The sequence below is a fragment of the Sinocyclocheilus rhinocerous genome, unplaced genomic scaffold, assembly GCF_001515625.1.
Source record: "Sinocyclocheilus rhinocerous isolate Xijiao unplaced genomic scaffold, SAMN03320098_v1.1 scaffold1661, whole genome shotgun sequence".
Classification (NCBI taxonomy): Eukaryota; Metazoa; Chordata; class Actinopteri; order Cypriniformes; family Cyprinidae; genus Sinocyclocheilus; species Sinocyclocheilus rhinocerous.
In genome coordinates this window covers 10350-32119 of record NW_015664996.1, presented here as the reverse complement: position 1 = coordinate 32119, position 21770 = coordinate 10350, and the positions used below count along the sequence as shown (strand labels likewise).

Sequence of the window (21770 nt, the reverse complement as noted above, 5' to 3'; positions counted from 1 at the left end):
TGTTGCTTTTAAATTTCATGTTTCAGATCTTGGTCTTGTGAATGTTTTTAATTATTGTCATCTTATGCATTATATATTTTCCAAATCTGGATTATTTTGCTAAATCTAATTCTAATCCAAACTGAGAAAATGTGTGGAAAGAGGTTTAGGTATTAATAGGGCTAGTTGTATACAGAGGACATAGCTATACAAGGACTATAGTTGCCATAGGACTAGTGGTATTTGATGTTTTGCTGAACTTTAGTATACTGATTGCAATTCTGAAAAAAGGATGTGATGGATAGGCCATCTGTCCAGGGTGTTCCTCTGCCTTCAGCCAGAGATGTTTAGATGACTCTACATAGCGCAATCTTTTTGGAAAAATGGTTGGATTTAGTTTTTTATGTGTACGATTAAAGGGATGGTATAATCTCACCCTTATGTCATTCCACAACTAAGACTTTCATTTTTCTGTGGAACAACAATTTTTGTCCATTCAATGGAAGTCAACGCTCAACAAAACGGTTTGGTTACCAGCTTAAAAATATCTTTTGTATTCTGCAAAAGAAAGTCATACAGGTTTGGAACGACATAAATGATGACTTTAAGTGCCATTAAAGTCTGAAACCACAGTTATCACTCATGCAAAGCATACTGGGAGGCATAGTAATAGCATGTTTACATTGCTTACAAAAGGAAGCAGCGAGCAAATGACCATGCTATTCAAACACCTTAACTCAGGACGTCTCCCCTGTCAGTAAAACAGACCATCAAAAGAATTCAGAGAACCACTTCTGTAAGCATTTATTTGTCCTTGTCTTTGCATATGGAATATTTTATTCAATTATTATTGTAACAATTTCAGTTCAGGCGTTCACTATCTGGGTTCATTATTTGAGTGTCTTTCTAGCAGCACAAGCTTGTTGTTTAGCTTGATTCTGATAGGTGGAAATTGGAACATCTCAAATACGAGGTTTTGGTATCCTGAGAAGAAGACCAAAGGTTTGTGAGAGTCTTTGAACATTGATATTTTAGTTGCATTTGCTTCCATTAACAGGTGTGAATATGTTTTCATAACTGCATCTTCAAGAGTCAAATTCTCCTTCTTGTCATATCTAGGAAATTAAAGAAAAACATTCAGACAAATCACCAATATTGCACATGTATAGCATTGTCTTTGATAATTGATTGGTCACACACCTCCAGTTACTATTTAGCTCCAGAAAACGTGAGACTCCCGTCTGTGCAGCAAGTACGTCGATGTGTAATGACACATCTGTGTGAGAAGTATGCAACTTAATCAGATTGCTTTCATTTTTCAATAATAATTCAATACTAAACAAGCAATATACCTGCTGTTGCTGGAATTATTCTATGTAGCTCCTGCATTGCTTTCCCTCCTGGGTAGTTGTGATGGGAAACATAAAGAGAAATACTTGTGTATACTCCATTTAGCATCAAATGTCCAACCATAGCTATGGAGCCAATTTTATACATCCATGACTTGTGGTAATTCTTCAAACTGTAACAAAAAAGAAGAGAAAAGTAAAACTATCTAAAAATATCTGTTAACATGAAATATTGTAGGGATGAAAAAATAACAAAGACACTGTTTTCCTGTTAAAACCACCTGTTCCATACCAAAACAGAGGGTACAAATTTTGCTAATTTTAACACATTTAGTACAGCTTTAATCTGCTGATTGGTCTGTTTGAATGTATTAGATTAGTTTTTTAGCTACATGGACAAGGAAAAAAAAAAGAATTGCACCAATGAGCTGTTTTTGACAAAGTAAAAAGGGTGTTGTTTGATTGAGAATTTTTAACTAAAGTATGTTACAGACATTTCATGAAGACCCTAAAGAATCAAAAAAACGTGCGGAAAATGGGCATTCTATCTCCCCTTTAAACAAAATTTTGTAGTCAACTAGTCTAAAAAATATATAACTTTTTGGGTAAAACATCATATATGAACAACTCATTTGCAAGATTTTGTATTATTTTGATAGACCAATCTGATACTAAAGTGCATTAAAATTATCTATAGGAGTGCAGGACCAATTAGAGCAAAATGAATAGCCGTATCTATAAAATCAAGTAAAAGTTAGCCAGCATAACTAGGGGTTGTGTTAACTAAAACTGCCCATCATTTACTGAAATTCATAAACACTGACAAATAATACAGTACGTCCACACAAAACAAGGTTCATGTATTTCAGAAATTAAGGTCATGTATTTCAGATTCTTTTACTTTAAAACATTTGTCCTTTAATGTTTAATCAAAATATAATAAAAGGGCTTTTCAGAGAAAACTCTCTCTCTGGTGACGTATGCAGGAATTCTCCACCTGCAAACTTCATTTTCCTCCACTTTTGAGTTCACCGGCACATTTAAAATCAATCTGACCAATCTTAACCAATCAACAACTGATGCATAGAATTCCCCATCCAAACGTTTTTCTTTTTTCAATAATCTGTTATACTCGGATGTACATCACAATATAAAAACAAAAGCCCTGTCTCTACTTCTATTTTATTGTAACTTCAATTCAATTTCAATTCAATATTTTTTAATTAAGTTTAATAATGTTTTATTCTAGTTTAATAATGTTCTATTTAAAAACTATTTAAAATATGAAGATAGAATAGTTTAAAAAAGTAAATAATCCATTAAAACAGCATTAATCATTAAAACAGCATGCAGCCTTCAAATATTTTTCAATTAAGTAAAAAAATTGCTTTAAAAAGGTCAAGTGAAAAGTTAGTAATAAAATGAAGAACAAAGAAACTCATACAGAACAAGTGGCAAGTCTATCAGTCTGCATTTACACTCCAAGATCTATTTTGACATCAGATTTTTTTGTCCCATTTGTTGCCATGGTATAACTAACATAGTGAAAACACAGTGTAATAGGGCTGCACGATTAATCAAATGCGATTGTCATGCACAATTTGTTAGTAATGGGGAAGTCGTGGCCTAATGGTTGAGAATGATCTTTGATTGTTTCTATATATAAAATGATCACAGTATAGTTAACATAGTTTTCACGCGACTAACAGGAACTGTGTGCAGTTGAACATTTAGTCACTGACTCGATTCACTAATGCATAAAAGCAGTAAACCACTTTGTGACAAAGAACGACTATATGACAACAATCACAGGTCATGATGGTCATGAAACGCCATCTCAGATTACGTTTCTAGAGGTTTATAAAGTTTACAAAGTTTGTTGTTGCAAATTGTTTGTGAAACTGCAGTCTGACGGAAAGATTTCAAATTACATATTTGATCTGTGTATGTATGTGGATTAACTATAGTAAATTAATACATGGAACATACAGGAAAGAGAATTAAGTATAATCCTGCACTAAAGTTCAGGCCCTGAGTATAATCTCAGGAAACATTGAAAAAATGCTGTTCATGACCCCTTCAATCTTTTTTGCTAATCAAAAAATAAACTAAATGTCTAGTGTTCTTATATTTTAAGCTAACAGGACATCTTGTGTCAAGTATGAGGCTTTCTATGCAGGATTTGATTTGTGATAACGATATTTAAAAATCATAGGTACTTTGTAGGGATGTAACGATATTAAAATCTCACGATATGATAATATTGCGATATTTAAGGAAAAAAAAAAGACAATTGAAAAATTGGAAAAAATGGTGACCACGATAATATCGAGACAGTGTTGCTATCGCGATATCACAATATTGATAATATCGTTACTTCCCTAATATTTTGTCCTTATCAGTATTGTCGAGTAATATTTGACCAGCAGTATCTGTACTTTCACTCAAGTAATGGAGTTGAGTACTTTGTCCGCCTCTGCTTATTAGGCTTGCTACTAAGGGGCATAAGGGACTGTTGTAACCTTCTTTTTACATTTATTCCCTTTTGCTCTCATGTCACTTAGGCCAAGTAGGCTATAAAATGCTAACAACTAAGGTTTTGTTTTAGCAATCTCTCATTCAGTCTGGCCCTATTCAGGTACACCCATATTTTTTTAATTTCCCATCAAAAGACTCAAATGGATAAAATAAAATCTTATCATACATTTTTCTCATTCACTATTCTGTTTCACTCTGAAATACACCAAATTATGGAAGTAAAATGGGTTTCATGCAAGAAAATTCAATACAGCTACCAATTCATTACTATCAAAATATGTTCAACTTACATAAAGGAACAGCCGCAGGCAGCAATCATGTTGAACACAGGGAAGGTGTAGATGATGAACCGGAGCTCCTTGTGTGGCAGAAAGGAGTACAGCAGAATGAAGCCTACAGTTACGATGAGCGGTTTTCTTGTTCGTCTATCCAACAGGCCGAGTGGAATAAATAGTATTGTGCTGCCAAGAGCTCGAGGGAGAGCAGAGTAGAAGTACCACAGAAAAGGGGAAGCTTGAGGCACAAAAGAAGTCAAGGAAAGATACAAAATTTTGACAGGAGACAGAATCATGCTGTATTTTTATGATAATAGTAATGCATTACCATTGTTTTTAAAGGTTTAGTTGGCCCAAAGTTAAAAAAATTCTGTCATCATTTACTCAATCTCATTTTGCTTACAATCTGTAGTTCTCTTTTTCTTCTTTGGAACACAACAGTTTACTGGTCACATTTACTCATGTGATCATTGGTTTAAGCATCAAAAAGAATGCAGAAGCAGAATACAAGTTTTTCTTCCACATTCAGCTGTAAAAGCCTTAGCTATTACCTTGAGAGCCACTGAGCCCGAAACACTGAGTAATAGTTTACAATGCACACAACAAAACCGTTTATTGCAAGCAAGTTTCTCAAGACAAGAAAACGGCATTTGTGTTTATATGCACTGTTAGCAGTTTTATTAACTAGCATGTACATACGATAAGCAGCTTTCTCCACCCTTTCCATTATGTATGTTATCCCACACAAATGCACTCTTCACAAACCTGTTAATCCTATGGACTAGTAAAGTATGGACTGTTAGTCCTTTTGACTACTTTTGCAATATTTTTTGTGTCATTTTTAAATCTTGAAATCGCCGGTGCTCATTCATTGTAATTGGAAAAGAGCAACCAGTTCCTCCTTTTGTGCTCCACAGAAGTCATAAGGGCTTGGATTGTCATGAGAGACAATGACAGAACATTTTATTTTGACTAAACTATTCCTTTAAACTACAAGCATTTTAAAAGAATTTTGCAAAAGGATATTCCCCAGTTGGAGCTTTTATTCAAGACAGTGTTGTACCATAGTACCTGACCCTCAGGCCAGAGCAGCTTATTCCAGAAAACTGTGTCAACCATGACAGTGAGACCTACAAAAGACAGCAAACACACTTCAGTCTGTGAAGGTCTTTGTCCGTGCATGACGCGAAGCAAAACATATGAACAAATAGAAAAGTCTACATTTAGCTTTAGACAATTACAGTATATGCTAACAAAATACTAAGAAAATACAGAAAACAAGCACTTGTGCATCACTGACCCAAAGATAAAAGACCAGCAGGTACGGCATGGTAAAGCAACTGTAGAAAATGGAGTTTCCTGCTCAGGAGTGACAGCAACAACATCAGGCCAAAGAAGAGACACAATTCAGAGCGAAACACAATAATGGCCAAAGCGGAGAGCCAAATGAAGGCACTGTGTCTCTGGCCCAACCAAGATGTGAATGCCAGCAAAACTATTCAATAAAACACAATTTGGAAAAACAGTTTAATGCTAAAATTTAAGTTAGACAAAATAATGTATTACTAGAACAAGATGCCATTACACACTGACATTTTTATTAATATGATTCATAAAGCAAGTCAGCAAGTCAAGTTGCTTTAGCTTTGTTTTCTAAGCCAAAATAACAAAACGGCTAATAGAAAACTTTAAATATTGCTCCAAAATACTTTGTACAATACTTTGTACTTTATATAGTCTGTACCTAAAGGCAAAGCAAACACATTTGGGAGGGTTCTGGTACTGTAAAACATCAGATGGAACTGTGTGATGCAGATAAAGCAAAACAGACTGGCCACCATTGACCCAAACTGCCTCCGGACCTCTCTTTGCATCTGCCATAGTGACTGAATCACACATAGTCCAAGAACTCCTCTCACTGTGGAACAAAGAATAACATAAAGCAGATGAAACTGAAACAAATAAAAGGAGATTAATGTAGGCCTAAAGCTACAGGTTGTGATCTCAGACATACCAAGGATCTGAGTGTAAAACTTTGGTGTTTGAAAGAGGGCAAGCACACAAGTCATTGCTGCACTGAGTGCTGATATGAACAGGGGTCCGAGAAACGTACGTGGAACCACACCAGGAAACTCATGATGGTCATACTAGAGAAACAGTAATAACAAGGAGTTAAGTCTTTGTGTATGTCTAGTTGTTTCAATGCTATACAACATTAAGCACCAGCACTACAACAGAGTGCTGCAGCAGTTAATAATTCACCACGGGACTCTCTTCCGGGTTTTGACGTCACAGCTGTAGCACTCTTAGCAAATCTAATCAGATCTCTAGCTTAGGTTTAACGCACTAAAACACAGGATTAACAAAGAGAACACGTTATAATTTAAATAGTTAAATGCGCTGTTTTAAGGTTAAACATGATTTTTTTTTAAATAGTAATAATAGTTTTTGAGATTTTAGCACTTACCTTTTCAAAATCAAATCTGTGATACAGAACATCGTGAATTGCTTGTAAATTAAAACTTTCCTCAACTTTGGTGTAAGGACAGATAAACAAATGTATAAATACAATACAGATGATAAAAATTAAGAGGGGACGCTCATTTACAGCTTCCTTTCGAGCCATATTCTTCTTCTTCTTCTTCTTCTTCTTGTACGATTTTATGGCGGTTGACAAGCCAACTTATGGTGTATTACCGCCACCAACTGGACTGGAGTGTGAAGCATTAACGGGAAAGAGGGAAAAAGGGACCCCCTCCCCAAAAAAATAAAAAAATAAAATAAAATAAAAATAAAATAAAATAAACAACTAAACCTTCCATAAATAAAAGTAAACTTTCATAGGTGATGAGTCTGAAATTTGAGTACCAAAAAAAAAACATTCAAAACACCCAAAAACCATGGTGGATGTTTCCTATTCTCTCCAATCTATGGCGCACTCAGATCTTTCGAGCCATCATAGCTCGCTATACTAGTTGTACTGCCACAGCGCGTGCGCAAAAGTTCAAGCTAAAGAAATAAATGGGTAGAATGGAAATCGACAGAAATGCAAAGTTATGACATGGGCGGTGCTTGGCGCCACGAAAGTTTTCTGTGACTTGTGGTGTTTTTTGTTGTTGTTTTTTACTTCACTTTTGTATTAAATTCAAAGTTTTGTTTTTCAAGGGCTCTGGGTTTCACTTTTTTCGAAAAATTCCTTTTCCATACACACGAATCATCTCAAGACACTCAGATATGGTGATGTGTGATTCTGTTCATATGCCTTGCCTGTCCACCTTATTTTGCAACGCAGAAGTACGCTATTTTCTGTGAATGTGCGAAACGTATTAGACGCCACACACAAAGTGTGTTTATGATTATGAAAATAAATTAAAGTAACATCATAACAAAATACCAGTTTGCAGTATAAAGCTGCATAACGGACTGTTTTTGTACACCAGAAGCCTCGCACATTAAAGTTAAAAGTGTCCCGGCCGCTGCTGTTGCGATAAAAAAAAAGGTGTACAGTATGCGCACAAAATGCAGCCACTAGTGTTTCAACTCGCGGATGAAAGCTGTAATACTAATGTTGTCCAACAGAGGAAGCCACAGGATAAGAAAACTTTCAACATCTAATCTTTTCTCCATCTGAATGATTCAACATGCAGTAAATAACATGAATAAACATGTAGTAGACACACAAATTATTTTCTCTGTGTTTTTTTTAGCATGTATAGCATGTGTTTCTGTAACTGTTTCATTGAAAATTGTTGCCTTTGCAAAATATTTTACATTTGACGAAATAGCCTACATGGCAATTGTTTGACCGTTTGTATGAGCCATTGGTGCTTGGACCCCAATGGCCGTTGCTTGCAGCTATTTAAAAAAATATATATATATATTTTTAATGCACAGTTTTTCAATTTGGCGAGACTATTGGCTTGGCTTTCTGATGGCATTAACAAGCACATCCTCTATTTTGATTGTTTTCAAGCCTTATTAGGTTTGAAATGACCCAAATTGTTTGTGGACACAGGTTTAGCTATTCCAGTAATGGAATAGCTGTGAACAACAAATCTGAATACTTGCAACTTTGATGCAGCAGTTTGTGTAGTGCCAAAACTGTTGCTACAAACCGATTGAGATACAGAAAATCTACAGTGGGGTCGAACTGAGCTCAGTCTTACCTGGCTAGCCACTAAATATTTTCATTGTTCAGGTCTTAGATGCATGAACTTTTTTCCCCTTCATATCTACCACAATATTTTAATAATGCCCAAATAAGGAATGAGAACACCTACTTACTACCCACATACTCCCTTTGATGCATAGTTTTGTGCATCCTCTGGCATATGCACTCCTCAATTCTTTATTCCTTATTTTATATAATTTATGCTACCCTATGTTTCTTAATGGACAGGCAAGTCAAGTTAAATCACCTTTATTTATATAGCACTTTATAAATACAGATTGCTTCAAAGCAGCTTTACAGTGGCAAACAAGAAAAAAAGTGCAAACAAAATTCAGTTCTGCTGTAAAGCAGCTCTAAAAAGACAATAGAAAATAGTCATTATTCAGTTGAAATCAGTTCAGTGCTGAAAAGTGTCAGCTTTGCTCATGTTTTACATGGATATCATTAAAGTTAAAGTTGATGTCATCTGATGATTCCCTAACAGTTAAAAAAGTGAAAACCTGTCAAAAATCAGAATCAAACTGGGAAAATAAATAAATATAAAAATAAATAAATAAATAGTGCACAGTATTAATTTATAGTTTTCTGGTATGACAGCATCACTTGTGCTCATCATACTTCCAGATCAATGCAACATTTCTCATCTGATCTTCACTATATTTGTATTCATGATTGTTATTTCTGTTTGTAGCTTTCACACTGTTTAATACATAGTGCTAACTATTTCATATCATATAAATTAAAGAAAATAATTAAAATCATTTACAGCGTAAAAAGCACGCAGTTCTTAACATGTTGATTATTAATCACTCAGGTTTTAATTTTCCGGTGCTTATGAAAAGACAGCTCGTCTGCAACTTAATGGCATATATTAATAATTCAGCCTATTTTGGACACACAAATACTAATCTCGGATAGTTCGGACAGCATGCGAATTGTGACGTAGGCTTACAAACATCCTTTTTCGATTGTCCCGTGCGTGGCGGCATTTCATTGGCTCACACGTTGATGGCCAGGAGAACTCTCCAATTACATAAAGACACAATGTTACCGATGGGCTGACGCGGAAATCCGAATGTCTAGCTGGTGAGAAGGCGGCATGGAAATTTCTGAAAATGACAATCTACATATCTTTATAATAAACGTGTCATAATTTCAGACACTAGATGTTGATTCAGGGCATCTTAACTGGGTGAAGACAACCTAGAAAAACAGTGTTTTCTTATTGGACAACCTTTGAGCTAGACAAGAAAGCATGTTACACTCATATAGTATTTTTCGCTTGAGTTGTATTATTTTGTTTCTACCACTTGGATCTGTGTATACAAAGGACTTTAACGCATTATGCTCAACATGCAGACAATTAGTCGACAATTTTGACAAGGTATGTCTGTATGTTTCTATTTATCTTTCTATTAATCTATCGATCTATCTTGAAGAAAATAGCATCTTTAAAGCAATTCATTTTAATAAATAACGTTTGTTAGTTATAAAATGGTAAAACGATACATTTTCCGTTCAAAACTGGGCAAACATTGTCTGAATATTGTCATACCTTAGTACAACGTGTCCATATGTGACACATGCAAACTAGAGGGAAACTGATTTCATACATAAACTACATATCATATTGAAACCAGTTATTTATGCACAAATGGTTCAGAAAACTGTTAGTTTTTAGAAAGTCTCTAGCATCACTTGTTTACAAATGTTACGTTGATATCATTTTGCAAAGTACATTTAGACATGTATGTTTAAATGTGATGTACTGTAAATGTCTGAATACTTATTAGGGTCACTTTAGATATGTTGAGTGTTAATATATTAATTTTTGCCAGGGTCTGGAAAAAACAGCGAAGCAAAATTTTGGTGGTGGAAACACAGAATGGGAAGAGCGAAAACTCTCCAAATATGAATTGAGGTGAGAAGTAAGAAAATTTTATAAATTGACACAAAACATCTTAAAGCAATATTTACTTGCATGCACTAATGAAACAATGACATGCACTCTTGTAGTTCATTATCTTGACCCAGACTATTAGGATAGACTGGTTACAATTCACAAATGTGTGTTTTTGTTTTTAGTGAGATTAGGTTGACGGAAATACTGGAGGGCTTGTGTGACAGCAGCAGTTTTGAGTGCAACCACATGTTGGAAGAAAATGAGGAACACTTTGAGACGTGGTGGTTCAAGAGGTCAGGTACTCAAATGGAGAATTTGAACCATAATACCTGAAGACTTCATTCTCAAGGCTGAGGTATACTTCATTTTTCTGCGTGCCGTCATGTCTTGTGCACTGTTGAATAGGCAAGCCTTTCTGAGCATACTTCATTTGACCGTGCATGAGCTGTTTTTTACTGCATCTGTTGTGTCCCGTGTAAGTATACCACTCTGAAAGACAAAGCAGCAGCATCCATATACTAGGGTAGGGTGACCAGCTGTCCTGTATTTTATGTGACAATCCCAAAATTGGGAGATTTGTGCATAAGGACAGTCTGTGTGGACTCTGTTGATGACACAATTTACACCTTGCGCACTGTGCGATACAATACGGCACGCAGACAATGTATGTATACTTTGGGCTTCAGTCGCATTGTTGAAAGTATCTATTTAATCGGATTAATAAAAAGAAATCTAACTTTTTTGCATTTTTGTTGCAGGAAAACGAAACACCCTGATCTGTTCAAGTGGTTTTGTATAGAGACCATCAAAGTGTGCTGCCCAAAAGGCTTATTTGGTCCTGACTGCAACAGTAAGTGTACTAAGTGTTGAATTAACACGTTTTTAATAAGTATACAAATGCTTAGCCAAAGCATTGCAAGTCCACAGTCCTTTGTAGATATTTAACATGTGTTTTTGCGTTACTGTGACAGTAACAAACTACAGTGTTGAAGAGAGACAAAACAATTACTTTCAAACCTCTGTTCCATTAAACTTGATTCGCGTAGCTAGCTATAAGCTGCAGAGCCCTTAAAGGGGATGTGCTGATGGAAATCATTGAGATGAAGGAAACTATATTGCAGTGCTTTTGCACGCAAAATTGATTGGGGTAATGCAATACTTTTACTAGCAAAAACAAAAGTTTTTTTTTTTTTAAACAAATGCAAAGTTTCTTGGGGGAAAGCAAGCATTATGTGAGGGAACGCAAATGGATTGAAAAATAATTTTTCCTCTTTTGTTACATCACCATGTCCCCTTGTAATATGTTGACTAATTTCACATTGACTACCACAGATTTTCAAACCGATATGTAAATGAAGCTTACCACTGAAAATCAGCTTTAAAAAATTGGTTGATGGAACACCATCCTTATAATGTCTTCTGTTGCACCCCTTTATGGCAACGCTGAGAATCCAATGCATACGGTATATGCTTTGTACAAGGTGTTGTGATATGATTTTAGAACACGTGGATTTAAGTTCGTATAGCTAGAAGCATTTCCATTCATGTACGCACATTGTTGCAGACTTTAAGGACCCATTTTGAGATTATGAAAACTTGTAAAATTGTCTCTTGTTTTGCATTATTTCAAGCTTGCATTGGAGGAGCTGACAAACCATGCCATGGTAATGGCAAATGTGATGGAGATGGAACAAGGGCTGGAAATGGGAAGTGCAGTTGTGATGAGGGATATGAAGGGGAGTTTTGTCTGGACTGCAGTGATGGTTATTTTAGTGCACTGAGGAATGATACATTCTCCTTGTGCAAAGGTACACACCAAATAAGCTTGATGAGCATCATATGTTTCATAGTTATAATTAGGGGTGTGCAGTGGAGCCAATATCTGTATTTGTAGCAGTCTCAATTATTTGTATCTGTATTCTGATAAAACCAGAAATAGGTGGGACTTAACTGGAAGTTCATAAAATTACATTGGAAGTCTGTTTTAAATGTAATTTTGTCTCTTTTATTGTTTTCATTTGACAGACATGCCTTGTATTAAAGAAAATTGTTTTTTTTTTTGTTAAGCAAAGGAAAAGATCATTATTATTATTATTATTATTTTACATATTTATTTTTCCAGAAGAACTTTGTGTACAGAGTTATGTCTGGACAATCGTCCACAACCTCAAATAAGAGGACTTTTTATGAAATAGTAAATTAGAGAACAATATTCAGTGGCTGAAAACTACAAATAACTTTTACTATGCATAATACAAATCTGAACAAATAAAGAATACATAAATTATGGACCAGCTCTAAGAGAAATTGAGACAGAACGTATATCACATCGATTTTCAAGATTCAGTATCTTAGTTCATATTACTTAAGTTCTGATTTCTGAAAGACACAAAGACAGCAACACTGCTATTTGATTTGCAATTGTGCTGTTCCTTTTATTCAAAGAGTTTACACTCATTCACTTTACACACTTTCCGTAGTGATTTTAGAAGTTTATGTATAATATTGTAGTATCCCTGGCTCTCCCGTTATCCAGCAGGCACAACTCGTGACTGTGTATGACAAATATATATTTTTTAATTATTTGGTTGAATTCATTATTATTTTTTTATGCTATTGTCCGTGCCTTTCGAAATGAGGTATTCAGCTTTGAGTACACCCCCTAGTTATAATATTTGTAAAACTAAAAAATATATATTTATCCATATACGGTGGGGTCTAGAAGTCTAAGACACCTTGAAAATATAGATTTCAAAATCTGAAATTTGGAAAAAGGTTTAGAATTTTGAAAAATCAAAAAAAAAAAAGAGATTATATATCATTTTTTGGTTTTTTTTTTTTTTTTTTTTTTTTTTTTTTTGAGAGTGTCATGAGTCTTGTGTTGGCTGCACTGGAGGAACCAATCAGGATTGTAAAGAATGTAGGAATGGCTGGGAGAAAGACCAAGAAGGAGCATGCATTGGTAAGAAAAAATAATAATTTTAATGCCTGGAAAACGCATGGAAAAGCTTTAAAATTCATGGAGTCCTTTAATATTGTCAAGTCATTTACATAGGGAATGCATTTTAATAGTTCTGTTCTAAAATATTTAATGGTCTAGATATGGATGTTTATGTAAGGGATAGTTTGCAGTCATCCTTTCATTATTCTGACCAGTTTGTTTATGTTCGATACTCCTATACTATGTTTATCTAATAGGTATTGTGTTTTTCTTATTGGAGACATTTTTACAATAATTCATACACAATTATATTATAACACAATCTGTTAATTCAAAGTATTGTTTTCTGGCATACCAATGGAAAAGCACCTCTGAACTCTCTGGGTGAATGTGTAGGAATAGGAAAAGAAAAAGGAATAAATTATTTGCCTTTGTTCCAGCTGCAGGTTTCAGCCAGGAGCCAACTTTCACAGATTTTTTTTTGCCCCATTAATCTCCGAATATCTCCTGGTGGTGAGCCATTTTCTTTGCCACCTCTGCAACTCCCATCTTACCTCCCCATCCAGACATTCCTTCTTTACAAGTCTGATGCAGTACAATGACATAACCACTTTCAACCCTTATGTGTCAAACTCAGCTCCTGGACGGCCAATGTCCTGCAGAGTTTAGCTCCTGCAGTTTAACTCTGCAGGACAGCGGCCCTCCAGGAGCTGAGTTTGATACCACCGTTTTATAACTTTTTCTTATCGATGCCAGAAACTTACTTTATCTGCTTCTTCTTTTGTTTCCTTTAAAACGTATTCAAGGCTGATCCAGCTATCTCAATGTCTTTGAGTAGATTCTGTGTTGATATTCCCATGAATCCTTTCCACCCAACCTCCACAAGGGGGACTCCGTAAATGGTAGTCCTCCATCCACTTTCCCTGCACTTGACAGCAAGATCAGTGTATTTTAACTTCATCTCATGGCTGTTTTCATATACTTCAAGGATCTCTAGCATCTTATGCAGAACCTGATCATGTCTCCATCTATACTATTCCTGCGCCAAGGTAGTCTTGCAGCCAGCCAACATGTGCTGTGAATTTGACCTTGGAGCCTCGCAGGGGGGACAATTATCCTCTGTCCCGTACCACCAGAACTGGTGGTTAATTGGATTTCTTGGACTTAGTAGGTTGTAGCAGATGGATCTAACATCCTTGCTGTTGCTGGCTTACTGCTCTAATCAGATCTTCTTCTTCTGTCCTACTTCTATCACCACCATTGCTTTCCTCTGCCTCCTAGAGGTTGCTGACCACTATTTAGGGGCTATTTCTAGTCCAAGACATGCGGTTCCTGCCTGGGTTCTTCTAAAAATCTGTTGGTGCTTCAATCACAAAGCTTTGGCCTTTGTTGGCCTTGCACCTGCATTAACCTGACACATCTTTTGCAGCCACATCAGGCGATGATACAGTCTAAATTAGTAACACCATATTTTGAATATTCGATGACAAAAATTTTTATCCAAGAGTGTATTCCAGAAAGCAGGGTTTGCCTACCATCACGTATATCTAAAACTCTCCGCTGATTAACCCAAAACATGCTTGCTCAAGGCATGCCAGTTCCAAAACTGCAACTGAAAGTAAGTTGGCAACCCAAAGTCTTAACTAACTTAAGTTTTGTTTTTTTTTCTTTTTGCAAGATCATACAGACCCCAAACTTTTGAACAGCAGTGTGTATTTTACAATTTACAAATTATATATATAATTTGTGAATATTATATGTAAAAAAGCCACTTAGATTGTCCATCTCATTGAATAACCGTCTTCGTGCTTTGCTCAGATGTGGTGTGGTTGTTTAGGCCTGTGCTTTTTGAGGAGTGTGTGTGTGATTGCTATTCAAGGTTAGTATGTGAACTTTTGAACGTCTGGGGCCTCTGGGTTTTCTGTGATATCTGACAAGCTCTCTTTACTCTGAGGAGAACACACAGCTGAACAGGACGTGTGTGTGTGTGTGTGTGTATGTGTGTGTATGTTTTTACGATATATATGATTTGTGTTGTGAGCTTTAGTGACAATTCAAGTACTTTGTACATTAACTTACTAGCTTTATACATTTTTGCTTATTTTGATATGTATTTCTAAGGCCCATACATTTGTCTTTACCTGTATTGGTCCTGTGTTTTTCCATTACAGACATCAATGAATGCACCAAAGATCCAGCTCCATGCAAAGATAACCAATACTGCCTAAACACGGAAGGATCTTTCTCCTGTAAAGGTCTGTTTAAATACAGTGTTAAGGTTAATTTTATTTTGGCAACCCATATGATATGATCAACATCTTATTTCATGATATGAGAAATTTTATTTCACAACAACAATGCATTTCGATATAGCCATTATTTTATTTTTGTTTTTAAAAATATTACATACTGCTCTTGACTGAATCAGTTTTGAATCTTTGAATGAATCAAATATGAACTGATTCTTTCTAGTGAAGACTATGCAGTGTTTTGGTTAAACACATGCTGTCTGAGAGAGGCACCTTCGGGTGTATGATGGTGCGCTAGCACCGCATTGAGTTCTTTTTCACTCCCTATTGCATTTAAAAATTATTAAACATCTTGCACATCCCGAATTCGCAATTGCATGCTGTCTCAGACAGCAAAATCTCTAAAGATGGATACTTTATACAGCCATTACGGTATATACGGTCATACACAAATAAGTACTGAGTAATATTAATTTCCAACATTTGCTTACTGTAGGTTTAGGGTTATGGTTAGTAACTGTCAATTATGCATCAATAAAATGTTATTTTTATTTTATATCCCAGAATGTGATATCAGATGCTCTGGTTGCAAAGGACCTGGTGCAAGTAACTGCCTCACCTGTGCTGATGGCTTTAAGGATGAAGAAAGCACCTGCACAGGTATCACTTTTCTTTAGGGAAGAGATTGAATGGCAATGACTAGAGTTTTTGCTTGTAGATATGTGAGCAACTGAGGCAGTGTATATACCAGGAACACTGGGATTGTGTGGATGAAGGAAGCCATATGTGATGGTGTACTGCTGGTTTTAGAGCACATTCATAGTAAATTATCACTTTTGTTGTAAATAGAGCCTTACACTGTTTTTACACGGCTGATCCAGAAATGAAAATTCGGTAACACTTTAGATATAATAAATAAATAACCGTTAAATAAACATTGCTATATTTTGTAGTAGTATACACACAAACACTTACTGTATATCTTAATCATAATACACTATTATAAAATATAGCAATGCTTATTTTACTGTTATTTATTTTATTCCTAACTCGCACAGTGGATCCACATTTAAAAGGTTTTTTTTTTCTTGCAACAGGACGTGCGTGCGTGTATAAGATATGTGTATAAGATTTTTGCATTTTTGAACTTGAGTGACAATTCGAGTACTTTATAAATTAACTATGTAACTTTATACATTTTTGCCTATTTTGATATGTATTTCTAAGGCCCATACATTTGTCTTTACCTATATTGGTCCTGTGTTTTTCCATTACAGACATCAATGAATGCACCGAAGATCCAGCTCTGTGCAAAGATAACCAATACTGCCTAAATACAGATGGTTCTTTCTCCTGTAAAGGTTTGTTTAAATACAGTGTTAACAAAAACATTTGTTTTATTTTGTTAACCCTTTATTTAAGGTGTTGTAACAGTGTAATTCCACAAATAAATAATGAGTAATATTAATTTCCAACATGTGCTTAGTGTAGGTTTAGGGTTAGCTTAGGGTTAGTAACTGTAAATGATGCATAATTACATGTCAAACAAGGACACTTTAAAATAAAATGTTACCGTTATTTTATATCCCAGAATGCGATACCAGATGCTCTGGTTGCAACGGACCTGGTGCCAATAACTGCCTCACCTGTGCTGATGGCTATAAGGATGATGAAGGCACCTGCACAGGTATCACTTTTCAACAGGGAATAGCTTGAATGGCAATGACTGGAGTTTTTGGCCTTTCGTGTGCTTGTGGATATGTGAGCAACGAGACAGTGTATACACCAGGAAGACCAAGAGTGTGTTAAGACTGAAGGAATTTTTATGTGATGGTGTACTACTGGTTTTAGAGCACATTCATAGTAAATGAAAATACACTGTATTTACACAGCTCATCCAGAAAAAAAATTCAGTAACACTTTAGAATAGGGAACACTATTCACTAGTAACTAGTTGCTTTTTAGCAACTGGTTACTAGCATACTGGCTGTTTATTAGTATTTATAAACAGGGGAGTTCCCCTGCTTATAAAGCACACATTATTCTGCCTTTATCTGCATGACCATATTCTAGATCCCTTAACCCTACCTACCTTAACATAACTACCACAAACTAATACCTTATTTACTATCAGAGGCGGGCAGTAGTGAAGTATTTTTATTCTGCTGTAAAAGTACTTTTCAAGTGTCTGTAAGTTATAAGTTTTTATTTAGAAAACTTTTACTTCAGAACATTCCCAAGCATAATATTGTACTTTTTTTACTGCACTACGTTTTATATTAAATGTAATTACATTAGAAATCTAGTACTAGTACCAGATGCCTGAACCACCTCGACTAGCTCCTTTCAACTTGGAGAAGCAGCAGCTCTACTCCGAGTCTCTCCCGGATGTCCAAGCTTTATACCCTTTCTCTCGGGGTCATCCCAGACACCCTATGGAGAAAACTAATTTCAGCTGCTGGTACCCATAATCTTGTTCTTTCTGTCATTACCCAGAGCTCATGATCATGGGTGAGGTTTGGAATGTTGATTGACTGGTAAATTAAGAGCTTCACCTTCAGGCTTAGCTCTCTCTTCACCATAAGCGGCCGCATTACTGCTGCCACTGCATCAATCCTCCTGTCAATGTCATGCTCCAATCTACCTTCACTCGTGAACAAGACCCCAGTATACTTGAACTCCTTTACTTGGGGAAGCAACTCACTCCCTACCCGAAGTGGCCAATCCACCCTTTTCCTGTGCAGAACCATGGCATCAGATTTAGAGGTGCTCATTTCCACTAGTTCACACTCAACCGCAAACTGCCCAAGTAAATGCTGAAGGCTCAATGAAGCCATCAGGATGACATCATCCACAAAAATCCACATTGTTATTCCTCCAGCTGAGGTTTAACAATCAGCCAGAATCTCATTTTTCAGCACTCATAGGCTATGTCATAGGCTGACATAGGCTTTCCCTGGCAGACTGAGAAGTGGGACCCCTCTATAATTGGAGCTAGAGGTCGACCGATAGTGGATTTTTACCAATAGGTATAATTAAGTTGGATCACACTGGCCGATAACTGATTAATCAACTGATAATTAATTTCCAAGACAGTGGCATCGAGTCGGGGATTGGTCAATATTCCCACCCCCGTTTCATCACCCTGAGTGACACCAGAGAAGGAGAGAGAGTCCAACCCCTTTCCAGGAATTTGGTTCCAGAGCTGTGCATAGAAGTTTGTTAGGCCAATTATATCTAGCTGGTAGCCTAACCTCCCACACTAACATCAGCTCCTTTCCCAAAAGCTAGTTTCTGCAGCCAAAAGCTAGTCCTCCCTGCCCGCACCAATCTAACCAATGAGATGGACCCATGTTATTTTTCGTAACTGCCCACCAGGCGCTCACCTGCGAGCTCCTCTCCCAGGTTGGGGCAGGGTCTCATTGTTCTTTTTAATCAAATCTGAAAGTGAATATGTGTTCCATAATCTGAATTGTTACAGAAAATTCTGTAATCATTTACTTAGCCTTATGTTGTTCCAAACCCATCTAGTTTTGTTCTGCAGAACACAAATTATAATAATTTAAAGTGCCCCATTATACCCCAATATTACCTTTCATGTAGTGTGTTATATAACTGTTTGTGAATGCAAAAGGTCTTTCAGAGTTTCAAAGATCAATGCTTATTTATTAAAGATGGGGCAGTACCCACTTTATTTGGACTAGGGCTGCACGATAAATCGCAATCCGATATTTAACGCGCATCTTGTCAGAAAGCCGGTTCTGTAATCCAGTGAACAACGGCTCTGTGTAGTTAATGCTGCTCAATGTGAAAGCCCGCAGGTGATGGAGATTTACCGCTGATTACAGAACCGGCTTTTCTGACAAGATGCGCGTTAAATATCGCATGCGATTTATCGTGCAGCCCTAATTTGGACCATCTTGGTCTTATGCTTCAAAACTTCTAAGTATGATTAATTATTTATGTATGCTATATATATATATTATACTCGAGATTGTTCAAAATGCGTAGTTTTGTTGTATACGGTATACACCCAGTCCACAGCTGTAGCCCTCTGTGTGGAGTGTGGAGCAAGATTTGTTTTGAAAACTTTAATGCAAGTAATTCATGATAGTGCTTGGTTAACATATGTACTGTTATTGTTTTGGTAAGCATTTACTATTCCGCTGTTATTACTGTTCGTTGAGTCAAGTTGCTTAGGAAGGTTCAGGTGCCGAAATTCAGATATAGTGTAGTTTTGTTTTCCAGTGGTAGACCAATCACAACAGACCCAGCCATCTGACCAATCAGAGCAGAGAAGGCACTCGGAAAAGAGACTGTATCTTTGAACCAATTGTTTTAGACACTGTGAGAAAAGAAGTGATGCTATAGTGTATGTTATAAGGGGAAGCAGTTTCATTATTGCAGTGATTAATGTTACTGGCATGCTATATGTTGGCAACAATTCTTTGAACCCTAATTGATGCATTTCTTAAACATTTTGGAAGATGTGCCCATGCTCATATTCAGGGATGACAAGTGATCCAGAGAGCGTGAGAAATAATTTTTACATATGAAGAGTACAATACACACAAGGAATCTTGGCCAAAAAAGAATGCAACTCTTAATGGAAATAAATGCTGTGATGTTGCATAAGGTTGCTGGTACAATGCCATGACAAATTCACACTGTGATCAAAGCTAAAGCTAGTCTAATGAAATATTTGTGTGCATCAGGCAGTGTATTATACAACAAGACAAGTCAAGTGACCTTTATTTATATAGCACTTTGTAAAGCTGCTTTGACACAATCTGTATTGTACAGTGTCAAACAGGAAAATAGTTTGTCAATAATGCAAGAGGACAATAACAGTCATTTTTCCTTTGAAGTCAATTAATTGATGATTCAGTGATGTCATCTTCCAGTTCAGCTCTCTTCCAATAGTGTCTGTGCAATTAGTCAATTGTCCCCAACTAAGCAAGCCAAAGGCGACAGTGGCAAGGAACCAAAACTCCATCAGTGACAGAAATGGAGGAAAAAAAAACCTTGAGAGAACCCAGGCTCAGTCAGGGGACCAGTTCTCCTCTGGCCAGATGAAACCAGCATGGCATGGTTTAATTCCAGGCTGCAACACAGGTCAGATTATGCAGAGGTCTGGTGCCCATGGTCTTGTGCCGATGGTCATCTAGTTAATGCGGTCTTCGCTGGGGATCTGTCTCTGGGGCTCGTCTAGTTGACATGCTCTCCACTGACATTCAGGGCTGTAGAGGTCTTTCACTGCTCACAAACAGCCCCTTGTAGGGAAAAAAAAAAAGATAATCAAAATGTAATGTGAAAAAAACTGGTTAAAACAAACTCAGCTCCTCAAATTCGCACACTTGCAACAATGGGAAAATGGTGGATGACATATAGGATGTTTTTTTTCCCCAGTTGGTATGGTCAGGACAAAATCTTAATACAACCCCAATTCCAGAAAAGTTGAGCGGTTTTGTGAAATGCCATAAAATCAACAAAATGTTAGTTGCTCATTCTCTTTAACCTTCATTTAATTGACTAAAGTGCAAAGAAAAAATTCTAATGTTTTCACTGGCAATTTTATTTTATTTTGTAAATATAAACCAATTTTGATTTTGATGGCTGCAACACACTCCAAAAAAGTTGGGACAGAGACATGTTTAACACTGCGTCACAACAACTTTCCTTTTAATTACAGTGTTTAATTGTTTGGGAATTGAGGATACAAATTTTTTAATAGGAGACAGATGTGGACTGCAGGCAGGCCAATCTATCGCATTCACTCTGTGTCTACGAAACCACGCTGTTTTAGCATATGCAGAATGAGACCAGGGGTCCATTATTTGTACGTCGCTAACTCAGTTAGCTGGATTTGATTGATGTTTAATTGTTGATATACTAGCTGTATGCTATGCTATACTATGCTATACTACTTCTGTGTAATGCAAAAATACATAATTTAGATGAAGATATGGCAGAAATAACAACAGTAGTATGCTGTTCTGAATTCAACCAGAAGTTTAATTTTGGTTAACTATTCCTTGAACATTGGGTTCAGGGGCGTAGATTACGCAGGGGATGTGTCCCCCCCCACTTTTAATATCACGTAAATTCGTCCCCCGCACTTTTTCGGGCAAGTGTGTTCGCATAGAGGTTTTCAAGAGCCGGTGTGAATAAATATAGATTTAAATTCAAAGAGACAGGATAGTCTGTGCATGATCTGATGTTTTATTCGGACCCAGAATAAGGCGAGATGAACATCGCGGAGCGCTAAACACTCAGTGTATGTTTCATTCATACTCGAAGCCAGAGGGCGCTCTCGCGCAGAAAGTCAGAAGCAGAAAGAGGAAATCCCTAATATGGACAAAAGC

At 36.4% G+C, this 21770-nt stretch overlaps 2 protein-coding genes across 6 annotated transcripts in view; one reads left to right on the top strand and one right to left on the bottom strand.

The window, feature by feature from the left end:
• Positions 1–557: 557 nt before the first annotated feature.
• On the bottom strand, positions 558–7126 carry alg12 (ALG12 alpha-1,6-mannosyltransferase). 2 transcript variants are annotated; one of them, XM_016541561.1, is made up of 10 exons: positions 7087–7126; positions 6609–6755; positions 6156–6288; positions 5886–6059; positions 5442–5636; positions 5167–5271; positions 4157–4379; positions 1332–1501; positions 1180–1255; positions 558–1094 (listed from the first exon to the last, which is right to left on the bottom strand). In XM_016541561.1, exons 1-10 carry the CDS (start codon positions 7099–7101, stop codon positions 857–859), a joined length of 1476 nt encoding a protein of 491 aa, XP_016397047.1. In that variant the 5' UTR covers positions 7102–7126; the 3' UTR covers positions 558–856. The 2 variants fall into 2 exon arrangements, with proteins under 2 accessions (XP_016397047.1, XP_016397048.1); XM_016541562.1 differs by lacking the exon at positions 7087–7126 and having other exon boundaries at positions 560–1094; positions 6609–6791.
• A 2231-nt stretch (positions 7127–9357) lies between these two features.
• Positions 9358–21770, top strand: part of creld2 (cysteine-rich with EGF-like domains 2) — a 13231-nt gene continuing 818 nt past the window's right edge. Inside the window, exons 1-10 of one of the 4 annotated variants that reach the window (XM_016541557.1) lie at positions 9358–9696; positions 10151–10233; positions 10398–10508; positions 10974–11065; positions 11847–12023; positions 13079–13177; positions 15328–15411; positions 15970–16065; positions 16683–16766; positions 16997–17080. In XM_016541557.1, coding sequence (XP_016397043.1) covers positions 9568–9696; positions 10151–10233; positions 10398–10508; positions 10974–11065; positions 11847–12023; positions 13079–13177; positions 15328–15411; positions 15970–16065; positions 16683–16766; positions 16997–17080 — 1039 coding nt within the window. In that variant the 5' untranslated portion in view covers positions 9358–9567. Of the gene's footprint in view, positions 9697–10150; positions 10234–10397; positions 10509–10973; positions 11066–11846; positions 12024–13078; positions 13178–15327; positions 15412–15969; positions 16066–16682; positions 16767–16996; positions 17093–21770 lie in introns of all 4 variants that reach the window. The other 3 variants (XM_016541556.1, XM_016541559.1, XM_016541558.1) reach the window with 3 other exon arrangements.